Source organism: Electrophorus electricus, chromosome 1 (assembly GCF_013358815.1).
Source record: "Electrophorus electricus isolate fEleEle1 chromosome 1, fEleEle1.pri, whole genome shotgun sequence".
Lineage (NCBI taxonomy): Eukaryota > Metazoa > Chordata > Actinopteri > Gymnotiformes > Gymnotidae > Electrophorus > Electrophorus electricus.
In genome coordinates, this window is record NC_049535.1 from 16,351,940 (window position 1) to 16,364,082 (window position 12,143).

A 12,143-nucleotide genomic window follows, 5' to 3' on the forward strand; every position below is an offset into this window, starting at 1 on the left:
CGCTGTTGCTGAGCTGGGCCGTATCCAAGACCCCTTCTGAGCTGCGATGTCTTCCTTGCAGCAGCTGTAGCAGCTGCAGTCAACGTTTTTTTTTCGTCAGTGTTCAAAAACGTCATCGCTAAACATTTACAAATGTTTGGAGCTTTTAAGCATCCCCTGTGTAAACCGCCGGGGCCTGGAGGAGGCAGAGGTTGGAGTTACTGATGGAGATGCGTCACGAGCTGGAAAACTTCAGAACTGGGGGCTCTCTCCCGCCCGCACTCAGCCGTCGGGGCGTGCCACGTCCTCTCTGGCCATCGTCGCTATGAAATAATCACGCGATGCTCTCTTGGCTTGTGTCAAAGCGGCAGATGCGGTCTAACGCGGACATGTTCCCGCCGGACGTCTCTGCGACACGTGCTGGGGAAGAGTTCCTGGCCTGGACCCGACGCTTGTGTGATGAACAGCAGCCTGCTGACCGCACAGAGCAGGCAAACATTGCTGAAGCATGCAACATGGGGGGCTGGGGGGGAAGCCCAACTCCGCCAGGGCTGGACAAACAAGAACACGTTGGACACACGGCCGCGGTGTAATAACTGGACAAAATGCTGTTGAAACGGTCATGTTGAGACAAGTGATGAGAAACTCATCTGATTACTCTGCACAGTGAATTCTGTTCAGTTCTTGATTGGTTAATTGTTAAGAGACCTGAAGCAGAGATGCACTGTTCTGACTGATCTCAGTTTTCACATCATCTGTATTAAATTCATTCTGCTTTAAGATTTGCAACTTGCAGTAATTTCCATAATAATAGGAAATCATAGACTGTAAAAGGTTCTTTCAATGGTTTCTTATAGTGTGATAATGACATGCTTATATGGGGGTCACTTCGCTTTAAAACACTGACATACACATGCACGCAGATACACACACGCAAACGCACGCAGACACACAGACACATATAGATGTCTAGGGCTTTTTATTACTGATGGACAGAGAGAAGAATCAGCAATGCTTCTCTGCACACTGTTAACTGCACTTGACACAAATGTAATATTCATTCAAGAAAAGAAGGGTTTAGGAGTGTGTATGTGTGTGTGTGTGTGTGTGAGTGTGTGTGTGTGTGTGTGTGTGTGTGTGTGTATGTGTGTGTGTGTGTGTGTGTGTGTGTGTATGTGTGTGTGAGTGTGTGTATATGTGTGTGTGTGTGTGTGTGTGTGTGTGTGAGTGTGTGTGTGTGTGTGTATGTGTGTGTGTGTGTGTGTGTGTGTATGTGTGTGTGTGAGTGTGTGTGTGTGTGTGTGTGTGTGTGTGTGTGTGTGTGAGTGTGTATGTGTGTGTGTGTGTGTGTGTGTGTGTGTGTGTGTGTGTGTAGGGTAAGCACAGGCATCATCCAATATCACTCCACTGTAAAATTAAGGACAGACAGATAGTGAACACCACAAATATATCAACGTAGACAAAAACAATTCCAGCCAATTAAGAGCTTCCACTATTAACATGAACATAAGGACTCAAACACTTGTGACAGTGAGAAACGATGGGCATTTAATCCCTTAGGATAGAACAAGATTAAGCTTTTCTCTCCAAAGCGTCTCAGGAGATGGACAACCATAAACACACAAAATGCAGGCATATGCAAATAAGTACATACAGACATGTATGTGTATAATCATTACATGATGTGTGCATACTTACACACACAAAACAAACACACAGACACACACACACACATACAGCATGTGCGTGTGCTGAGATCGTTTATCGGCTTGTATGAGCAAGTGTATGTACGTGTATGTACTCAGCATAGTTGAAAGGGTCATGTGCGTTTGTGTGTGTGTGTGTGTGTGTGCGCGCGCGTTTGTGTGGGTGTGTGTGTCAGGATCTCAACCCAAAGGCTCTTGAGATGGAGAGAACATTTTAGTCAGTGATCAAACTCAAGGAAGAACAATTCCTCTGTGACACACATACGCACACGCACACACACACACACACACACACACACTCACTCACTCCAACGTTAAACATTACTATAACAGTGAAAACTGGAATCTGCATATCCCGAAAGATGTGCATAGCATCATTATCATAAATGGACATGTTTTGCTGAGATAAAAGCAACACTGCATTGTCTTCCTTCAGAACTCCACTCATAACTTCCTCTTCACTACACACTAATCTCCCTCTATGTCCTCTGTTGGACAGCATCCTCGATTTGAGAAAAGCACCGTACAAACTGAACTCATTATTATTATACTTATTATTATTACTATTTATTATGAACACTTCATCCAAAAAGAGGCTAAAGTCACTAAGAAGGAAAACAGGTAAGGGCCAGACCGCACGGGGGGGCCCTGAGGGGGAGGTGGGTGAGCTCGTCCTATACAACCTCAGTAAGCTTGTGCTGTAATGGCGCTACCAGTTACAACACATGCTTACCGAGCCTCCACCACGTTTTGCAATATACCACACTGAAGTCTTTGCAATATGCCAAGATCCCACAACATGTACAGCATGCATGTTTACCGTTCTAAGCATTTTTAGCCTATTCATAAACACAGCTCTTCCTGGAAACTGGAATAGGCCGCTCTTTTGCCTACTGCTGTCTGAGGCACTGAACATTTAGAAAATACAGCTCATCAAGATGAACAACAACAACAACAACAAGCACCAAATGTACTTGCCGCAGTTGAAATGAGGACCGAGGCAGCAAAGACACAGCTGATTCGTAGCCTTTTGGTCACTTCCGAGACAAGGCCGTCATTACGAGACACTGAGCACATCTGTAGCAGGTCCAGGAGGAAGAATGCAGCCAGCAGACGACTGAACGTGTGAGTTAGACGGACTCTGACAAGTGGACCGGAACGGTGTCCGGTAAGGAGGTGCAGCCAGCGAGTTAGATTCCGCTTAAACAAGAGCTTGCAGGCTGCCGCCACAGTTACCATGGCAACATGATGACTTGCATATGGTTGTCTGTCTTGGGGCCCTAACAGAGGAGCTTGTGGGATTTAACTTACTTTATAAGTATGTAATCATGCAATAAGTATGTAATTATGTGAATGAATAAACATGCCTGACTTTTAGATGCCACACATGGTCCTCCATGTCCTACTAGAAAAACAGAAACTGAATTATTTTGGAAAAATGCTGCTTTCCTGCTTTGCCAACTTTCGTTAGAGCAATGCCATCTGTTACTAAAGTAATCTAGGACGCGGGATACAGCAGAGGACACTGTCCTAGGGGATAGCGCTCTATCAAAGGCGTGTTAAGCCCTTACTGAACCCCAGTCACCCAGTGGTATTGTTTGCATCTGCTCTCGGCAAGAACCGGAGCTACGGCAACACCGACACCAAGAGCATGGGGGGGAAATTACCTCGTTAGCAGGTGATTACTCTTGCCGACCTGTTTTTTTCGCAGTCGATCGGCGCTCTGGGCCTCTGGGCCTGTGGGCAGTGGCCCTGACATCAGACCTGAGACCTCCTGTCCATGCCCTGATCAATCAATGGTAATCCCACCGAATTAAACCGAGTCCTGGTTAGCGAAGTATAAACTGTGCACGTTATCATGTAAGAGGCGCATTATTAAATGCAAGCTGTTCTGTCGTCTGCGTGATAGTAGGTTCTCACTAACCACTTCTGGGCTACGCTAGCATTACTAACACGGCTGATGAGGACCATATGACCACAGTTAGTGAGAACTTTGTGACACAACTTTAGGATTTGCTATTGTGGTTTGCTTTGAACGGTTTCTAAGGTCCTGGGGCTCTGAGTTATATGTGAAAACTCTTTTGGCCTTCTGAACAGGTCTGCCTCCTCTGTCTAGGTGCACTTGTTCTATTTCTGTTTCAAGCATATTATTAGTAAGTCATCCCAAACCAATTATCACAAGGTCACGGAGTTCACCCTTTGAATGGTGTCTGAAGGAGATGTCCGAGACACCTCCAGGTTTCCTTGAACCAGTTCATCCTCAGTACCGCAGACATTAAGCCAGGCACTCATGAACAAACCAAAGCACGTTAAGTACAACAAACATATTGCGCTTCTTCTGCAAACCAGCAAAAAGGTCCTGCGGTTGTGTAAACGAGTGTGCCGGGACACTGGGCATCTGTTGGCATGAATCACCATTGCAGCTTCCCTTTCCTGTCACCACAGAGTGCTCATCAAGGAAATGACACGCGCGCTACGCCCCTTGCTAATGGGTCCCCTCCTCCAATCACAGCTTCAGAACGACATGTCCAGTGGGACTTTGATGGAATCAGAGACATGCTCATTGATACCAGCTGGTAATGGGCGTAGGCCACTGTGCCCCAAAGATGATCTCACATATCCTGTGCACTCTTGGAAACAAGAAACTCAGTGAAAAGTAAAGTGCTCAGACTTTGTTCTCTTAAAGGTCCTCTGACCAAACACAGAAGCGAGGCACGGATCTAAATTTGGTAAAGCGAACATGAACATGCTCTTGAAGTCGTGGCAGTGAGAATTAACCACAGTGCATTTCATTGTCAGTGGTGTGAAACGGCGAAAGGGCTGAAACGCATGCAAGTGGAAGATCTGCAAAAACAAGCTACAGCAGTGTTTGTACAAGCAGCGCATGCAAAGTAAATTGGCTCATCGAATCCGCATAGTTTTTCGTGCTCCAATGCTAATGAAGTAGACAATGAAAGGCTCAGTAGATATCAGATCCTTTTTTTTTACCACATAAGAGTGTGGTAAAGCAAATTACACAGCGCACAAGGTGGCCAGGACCAGGTCTGAGAATCAAGCCTCTGACAGAAAGAGTGACAGAAATATCCTGCAAGTGTGTGTGGGAGTCTGACTATACTGGCATGCCAATAAATCGCACCTTCCACATCTACCGGAAAGCACGATCTTGTTTTATGGAAAGTACTTACTTACAATAATTTAAATCCAAAATAAGCGCAGTTGAAACGTCACTACACTAAAAAAAAAGGTTAACGCAATTAGCATATGTTGAAAGTACAGTGTGTGGTGGCCCCACAATTTAATGATATTTCCATGATGGTGCTGATGACAGTCCCTGATGGGGTTTTTAAATAATATAACTAGAGATTGTCTATAAGTTAGAGATTGTCTGTGGAGTGGGGGAAAAACCGAGGAAATCAACTGAAAAAAAAACTATATGCTCCAGGAGAGAGGGGTGGTTTAGTGCTTTCTGATAGGGAATTGTATAATACAGCCTTTCAGATTCCTAAATTAGCAAAGCGTTGTTGAGGTTATGATTCCCATTTGGGATGGGGTAAAACTGAAAGCTGTCTAGCTGCTCTCTGTAGGCTGGTGGATGGGCTATCGTAGAAAACAACGAGGAAAATCCAGTACTGCATCAGTCACAACTGGCGTGGACGTGGAACATAATACGCTGAGTATATCTCCTGATAATCAAACCTATATCTCCGAATAATCCAGTAGGTCTGGATAGGTAAAAGTATGTATAGGAGTATGTAAGGGATGAGTTCTTGTAATTGGCAATGTCTGTAATGACACAATATTTAAATAACTTGAAGAGTTATTAAAATTATTTAAATCATTTGGGGGATTGGGGTGCTGAGAAGAGATTACTTCAAATGTAGGATGGCCTACTGTGGATGCAAAAAGTAAATTAATTTACTATAAGGTTGTGCATAGAATTTATTACACACCATTTAGACTTTATAAGATGAATTTAACACGGGTTAGCTCTCACAGGATTTAGTAGCAACCAGACCAATTTTGTGTGAGTGGAAGAGCAAAGTAGGTCACAGAGTGGCTTAGACTCATGACTGAAAGAGTCTCAATGGAAAGTCTGATAGCTACTCTGAGCAATTCTCCTGGAAAACGTAATTGGAATTGGAATAACTTTCTTATGTATATTGGGGACATAGGATGCATCAGAAGGGAATGAACATTTTCTGAGCAACAGTGATGGTATGTGGGGTTCTTTACGGGTGCCACTTTAGCTGTTGTTTTTCTGTTGATCAGTTTGTCTGCTAATCATTTAACCCCCTTTCCTATGACTCTTGCACACTGTATATGCTACTGCAACTAGGGGAAACGTGTGTCTTTTTGCGTTATGTTTTATTGTTTGCATGGGGATATTTTGAATTTAACTAACTGAAAACTAATAAAAATTTACTTGTGCAGCGTGTTTACTTGCGCAGTGTCACTTGGAGCCCGTGCAAGTGTGTGATAAAAGAAAGGTACATAACAGATAGCACCTCAGAGCGCCACTGATGTCTTAGGAATGTAAGCGTAAGTTTAAAAAAAAAGGTTTCTATGTTTTTTTTAAAACAAAACCATTTATCCTGCGTTAGAGGGAGGATTACACATGATTGTGCGAGCACATTTAATCCTTTTTAAGACTCTAAAAACTACAGGAAGTATTTTAGAGTGGTAATTTAAAAGCTACTGTTTTATGGATGCATTTAATTTTAACAGAACAGACCATGTAACAATGCATAGAATAGAATATACCACTACTACTACTACTACTACTACTACTACTACTACTTCTAAAATTATTTGTACAGCACCAATTAAAGCATGTCTACAAAGTGATTTATATGATAAAGACAAAATTCAGCCAGGCCTACTGTATTAGTGCATTTTGAGATTGTTTATGAAGGATAACCGTCGACAACTCGGAGTGAAATGACAGGGATTACCCAGCAGGTGGATGCACAGACACGCTGAGAGCCAGAAACCAAGTTTCACAAAGTTCCTCATCTCATCCTATGCTTCCCAAAGCAGGTTTAAAGATGAGAACTTCAGCAATGAAGCAGTGAGGTTCAAACTGCAGTGACCACTCCATGGTTAGACTCAGGTGGCCAGACTAAGAGCCTCAGAATGCGGCAACGTTTAACGACGCGGCCCGTCTCTTCCTGGAGCCGCTTGGTGAATAATCCAGGAGGGCAGCTGAGAATCTCGTGCGGGACGTACATGTGCAGCGTGTCAGCAGGGCACGCCGCCGATGACCTATGACCTACGTCTACTGGTGTGTCCCTACGTGTTGGGCGGGAGCTGAGCAGCCACGTGCCACATGCCCGGGGCCCTGATTATATCATAGTTCAGGCTACAGGGTGTGTGGGCACTTTTAACAATGATTCCACACTACACCGGAAGCTTCTGGGCTATGAGAATAAGCCAAAGGCTTCCAAAAAAAGTAGTTGTCAGCCAGTGCTCTTCCGTCAGAACTTAAGCATTAGCTAAACAGTCCATACTCAACAGTCTTGAAAATTCCATACTATGGAAACCGCTATAGGAATTGGTGCCAAATGAACCAGCTGCTCACAGCATGCTTGTGCAATTAACTAGACTGCAAGAGGCAGTTCACCACGGCGCTTCTCCCGTCCACACGGGGCGTATGTGGCCTTCGGCACTCGCACGCCCACTCCAGCTACGTGGGGGGCGAGAAGGGGGGCTTTGTGAAATCATCGGCGCGCGCTCACTGCAGACTGGACTCGGTCTGCCGTACTGCAGGGTTTCCATGTGCTATGATGGTTTGAGAAAACAGGGCACACCCACGTGCTCTTTTCCTCTCGGACAGGAAGTGCGCGCTCGTGGTGTCACGGTTGTTGGCCGAGCTCGGGCTCAATGTGTACCTTGGTGATAAGGGTTTGACCAGCCCCGCGTGGCATCCCCATAGAGACGGGCGAAGATCAAACGGAAAAAAGTCGCACCGGAGCGCCCAAAAAGATCCTGCGCGAGTGATAACGGGGCGGGAAATCAACTCAGTATAAAACCTGTGCCTTGCATCGCATGAACACAATGCTTTACTGTTACTGTTCCTTTCGCATTAGGTACTCCTCACACCGACGTCTCACAAATTCCTCCCCTAATCTTTAAGTTTTCTACAAAACTACGGACAGCCAGTGCTGAGTTAAGATTCTTCTATCTGCAGCCATTATGTCCCGGCGATTTCTAACGTAACCTACAGTGTAGGAACAGACTTAAGCGACATGTAGGGAGGAAAAGGCGACTCGTACCTGGATGTCAAGCTAAACTAAACGGATTCGTGTACTCAGCTGACAGAAGAGTTAGACAGTATCATCATACATTACGGTATCAGTGAAACATCTTTCTTTAAATGCAGTAGTTAACAACCCACGAACCAGAGCAAAGTATAGAATAGTAAAAGTATGACATGTTCCGGAACTTTTTACATTTACGTGTCACGGTTTTTGTCCGCTGGACAGTGCAGACCACAGTGCTATGCACACTCTTAGCAGCTTACCTCCTCCACTGTCAGCGGCATGCATATTCTGTACTCCTTCACCAGCATCTTCGCCCTTTATGTCTATACAAAATTATTCGGGCTGTAAAAGTTCTAAATTACAGTTCAAGAATCCTGGAAGGATGAGAAGAACGTCTTTTCAAAGTGCGGTTTTTAGCCCGTGTAAAGCGATGCTCCTCTAGATCCCGGGAACGGAGTGTTGGGCGAAAACACTCGCGCACGGTAACGGAGCCACTTCTTGAAATGTTTAGCAGCCTACGCGCGGAAAGCAAACATCACAAACGCCAAAAGGGCAGTGGGCCGGCGAAACCCGCACCAGGCGGCGGGCGGACCTTATCTGTCAGAATGCTCAAGATCCAGCTGTCGGTAACCGAGCTCTGGTCTGCACGCTCATCTTTGCATACCAAACGTTTCACCTCGTCGGGTAGTCCGGAGCAACAAAGACTCCGTTTCGGTAGCGCGTATCGCCCTGCAGCACATCGGCGGACCTCTTCTCTCTCTCCAAGACGAGCGAGCCTGCGCGCAGCTGACCACCGAACCCGTTCCCACGAGCGACGACGTGACACTTTGTTGCAGTTTCCGAAGGAGGCAAGCTCCGTAACCACGCGGGCAGGAAACGCGGGGCGCCCCCCCAATCGAAATCGCCTCGCGCGCAACGCGACGCTCGCAGACGATCGGACTAGTGCGGGAGACCTCGCGCTGAAAGTTCGGCCCTTTGGTTTGGCTGCCTCTTAAAACATTTGGGTTAAATGCACAGGAAGAAAGCTACTTTGAAGGGTAAAAATGTCAGAGCCTGGACGGGAAAAACGAGCATTTTTCTAAAAGATTTCAGCCATGTGAGAACTGTGCTAAAGCTGGCCACCATGCTGCTTTAATGGTAGTTACTTTCCAAAACAGCCTATAGACTCCCGTTAACGTAAGCGCATTAAGACTGGTATCCACGGTGATTATCAAAAGATCTCATATGGTTACCTTAAATGAAACCAAATAGCTCGAGGCCACGACATAAAATGACTACAATGAGTCTATACTCTGCACAGAGAGCGCCATCTGCCGGCTGCAAGAAATAGAATCCTACGTGCTAGTATAGTTTAGGAGTTAGTACACTGCATATATATCGTAGGACCTGTGTAATTGTACTATGGTAAGAACAGGTTGGTTGCAAACATTGCATTTTGCTTAGCAATACAAAATTGTGGGAGTTATAGACTATTTAGAATGTTTAAAAAAAGACAGTTCCTATCTGTATACAAAACATTGAAATGTGGACAAATAAGGGGGAAAAAAATCTTTATTTCAATTACTTAAGAAAACTTATAAAGCCATACACATGAACAATTCAACCCACAAATGTAGCCTACAACACGAGACCAAGCAGGACATTTCTGTAAAAGAAAATATCAAAAACAAGCAAGGTCTGGCATTTTTGCAACACCTGGTAGGATACAAGGCATTCGTGTTCACAGGACAGAATATCGTTGAATCTCATAATACTGCCCTGATTTTATATATATAAAAATTTTTTACACACACAGCATCATACATTTATTGGCCTATGAAGATTTCTCATCCAGTTTTTTAAACTCAAAATGATGAATCCCGACAATTTAAATCATGAATTACTTTGATAATATCTTCATCTTACACTTCTTTTTATTGGTCATTCATCAGTAAAGATACATTTTTAAAGCTTTCATCTGCATGTGTAGTCAGAATCATCTCCATTTAAGGCAAAATCAAACTCAACTGGATGTAACCAATCATTGCCGATTAAAGGAAATATTAAATCAAGTATTAATCCAGAAAAAAAAACAAAAACAAAAAAAAACCACCCTGTAAACACACCTTAACAAAATGTAGTGTTAAAAGAACACTACTTAAATGTTTACAAAAGCAAAACATGGCATATCAGACTTTTTTTTCGCACCAGCAATATGGCTCTCAGCATTTGATGCCTGTAGTGTACGGCATACTGGGGTGGGATACATGTTCAAGTTTAGAAAATAAAGCATCTGCCATGATTTTGTATAATTTCTGTGTTTTGATTTTGACCTGCACTAATTAGCCAAGTCAGATGGAACAAAGTCCTGGGCTGGACTTCTACTTTGTTAACTTAAAGTGGCACACTGACCAAGCTAGATGTATTTAAACATGTGAGAAATATACCAGTATTCAGGGGAGATGCATATCGTCACAGTACTGTAAAATACTTCTTTTTGGTCATGCGTGCATGACTGTCACCAAGGCACAGTTTAGAAAAGCTGCGTAGAACTATGATAACTGTAAGATGCCAGACAGCGAGATCACAGTGTCCCACCATCTCTCAAACAACTGTGCCATAATGCTCTGAGGGGAGAATCAACTTCAGTTTTGTGAGATGCAACTGTGCAACAAAGGACAGACAGACAGAAAGCTGGAATTGTATTTCTAACAAATTGAAGGAGCACTGGTTATGTGTAAAATCTTTTATGCTTTTACTGATTTCCTTCTAACTCATAAGTAGTTAAGTACATTAGTTAGATTTGTGTCTGTGGATTAGGTTGGGAATGTCAAACATTACTAGAAAAAGGAAAAAAAGATACAAGTATAAATGGTTTGATTATACATATATACACTTTGGAGAAAATCCCCAAAATGTGCACGCACACACAAATATATATATATATGTATGTATGTATGTATGTATGTATGTATGTATATATATATATGTATGTATGTATGTGTGTATATATGTATGTATGTATGTATGTATGTATGTATGTATGTATGTATGTATGTATATATGTGTGTATGTATGTATGTATGTATGTATATATGTATGTATATATGTATGTATGTATGTATGTATGTATGTATGTATGTGTATATATGTGTGTGTGTGTACATATATAGTGATGAAAAGGAAAACTTCACATGTTCTTGGTTCATTATCAATCAATGTTCTCAATATAGTAGCATCAAAGGTATACACCTAAATGCAGACAGACAGACAGACAGACAGACAGACAGACAGAGACAAACAGACAGACAAACAGACAGACAAACAGACAGACAAACAGACAGACAAACAGACAGACAGACAGACAGACAGACAGACAGACAGACAAACAGACAGACAGACAGACAGACAGACAGACAGACACACACACACACACGGTACCATTTATGATTCTACATTCACCTACATACATTTTCATTCATACGTTCACACATTTGTTAAGGTAGTGAAGCATAATTCTTTATGGTGTTGGTCACTACACCACCACATTGTTATGGTAAATACACAGAACCAAGCAGAACCAAGTTTGTCCTTCGTGTTGGTTGTCTAGGTCTGATCATGCTTTTTTGTTTTTGTTTTTTAAATTGGAAATACAGCCACACTGTTCATACAGCCATTTTGGTGGTGGAAGGCATCAGTGACCTCGGCAGAAAACGCTACGTCCTCAACTCCACCCGTCCTGACCTTGGAGAACCCCAGTTGTTGATGTAGCTGGGACCTTGACTTACGCAGCAGGAGAGCAGCATGGCTACACCGTTACATAACACTCTCACTGAGAATACCGCATGGACACAGTCAAATAAATGCTTGTGTAGTGTTAGATCATAGAGTCTGATTATCGATAAAGAAAACCACTATTACGGAAGCGTACCGTGTTAAGTCATGACAGGAATGCCAGACACAAGCACAGAACGGCTCATTTCCGACAGGGCAGGGAAAAGTCTGATAAAGACCGTGGTAAAATGACACAGGGCGATTACAAACAGCTTGGCTAATTAATCAGCTCCACTGCTTTCATTAACGTTCTTTGGAGCACAACATTCCAACATTTATAATTCAGTTTGGTACGCAGCTTACAACCCGTTTGCAATGTAAACCACTAAAACCTGGCAACAGCTATGATTGAGGCATCAGTGACTGACAATAGAGCGCTAGCACT

General features: G+C 43.4%; 1 protein-coding gene across 3 annotated transcripts in view; it reads right to left on the reverse strand.

Moving 5' to 3' along the window:
* LOC113583261 (cytoplasmic phosphatidylinositol transfer protein 1) overlaps window positions 1-8,804 on the reverse strand; it is a 46,036-nt gene extending 37,232 nt beyond the window's left edge. For 2 of the 3 annotated variants that reach the window (XM_027019496.2, XM_027019497.2), the window contains exon 1: window positions 8,206-8,803. In XM_027019496.2, coding sequence (XP_026875297.1) covers window positions 8,206-8,253 — 48 coding nt within the window. In that variant the 5' untranslated portion in view covers window positions 8,254-8,803. Of the gene's footprint in view, window positions 1-8,205 lie in introns of all 3 variants that reach the window. The other variant, XM_027019498.2, reaches the window with a different exon arrangement.
* Window positions 8,805-12,143: the final 3,339 nt, after the last annotated feature.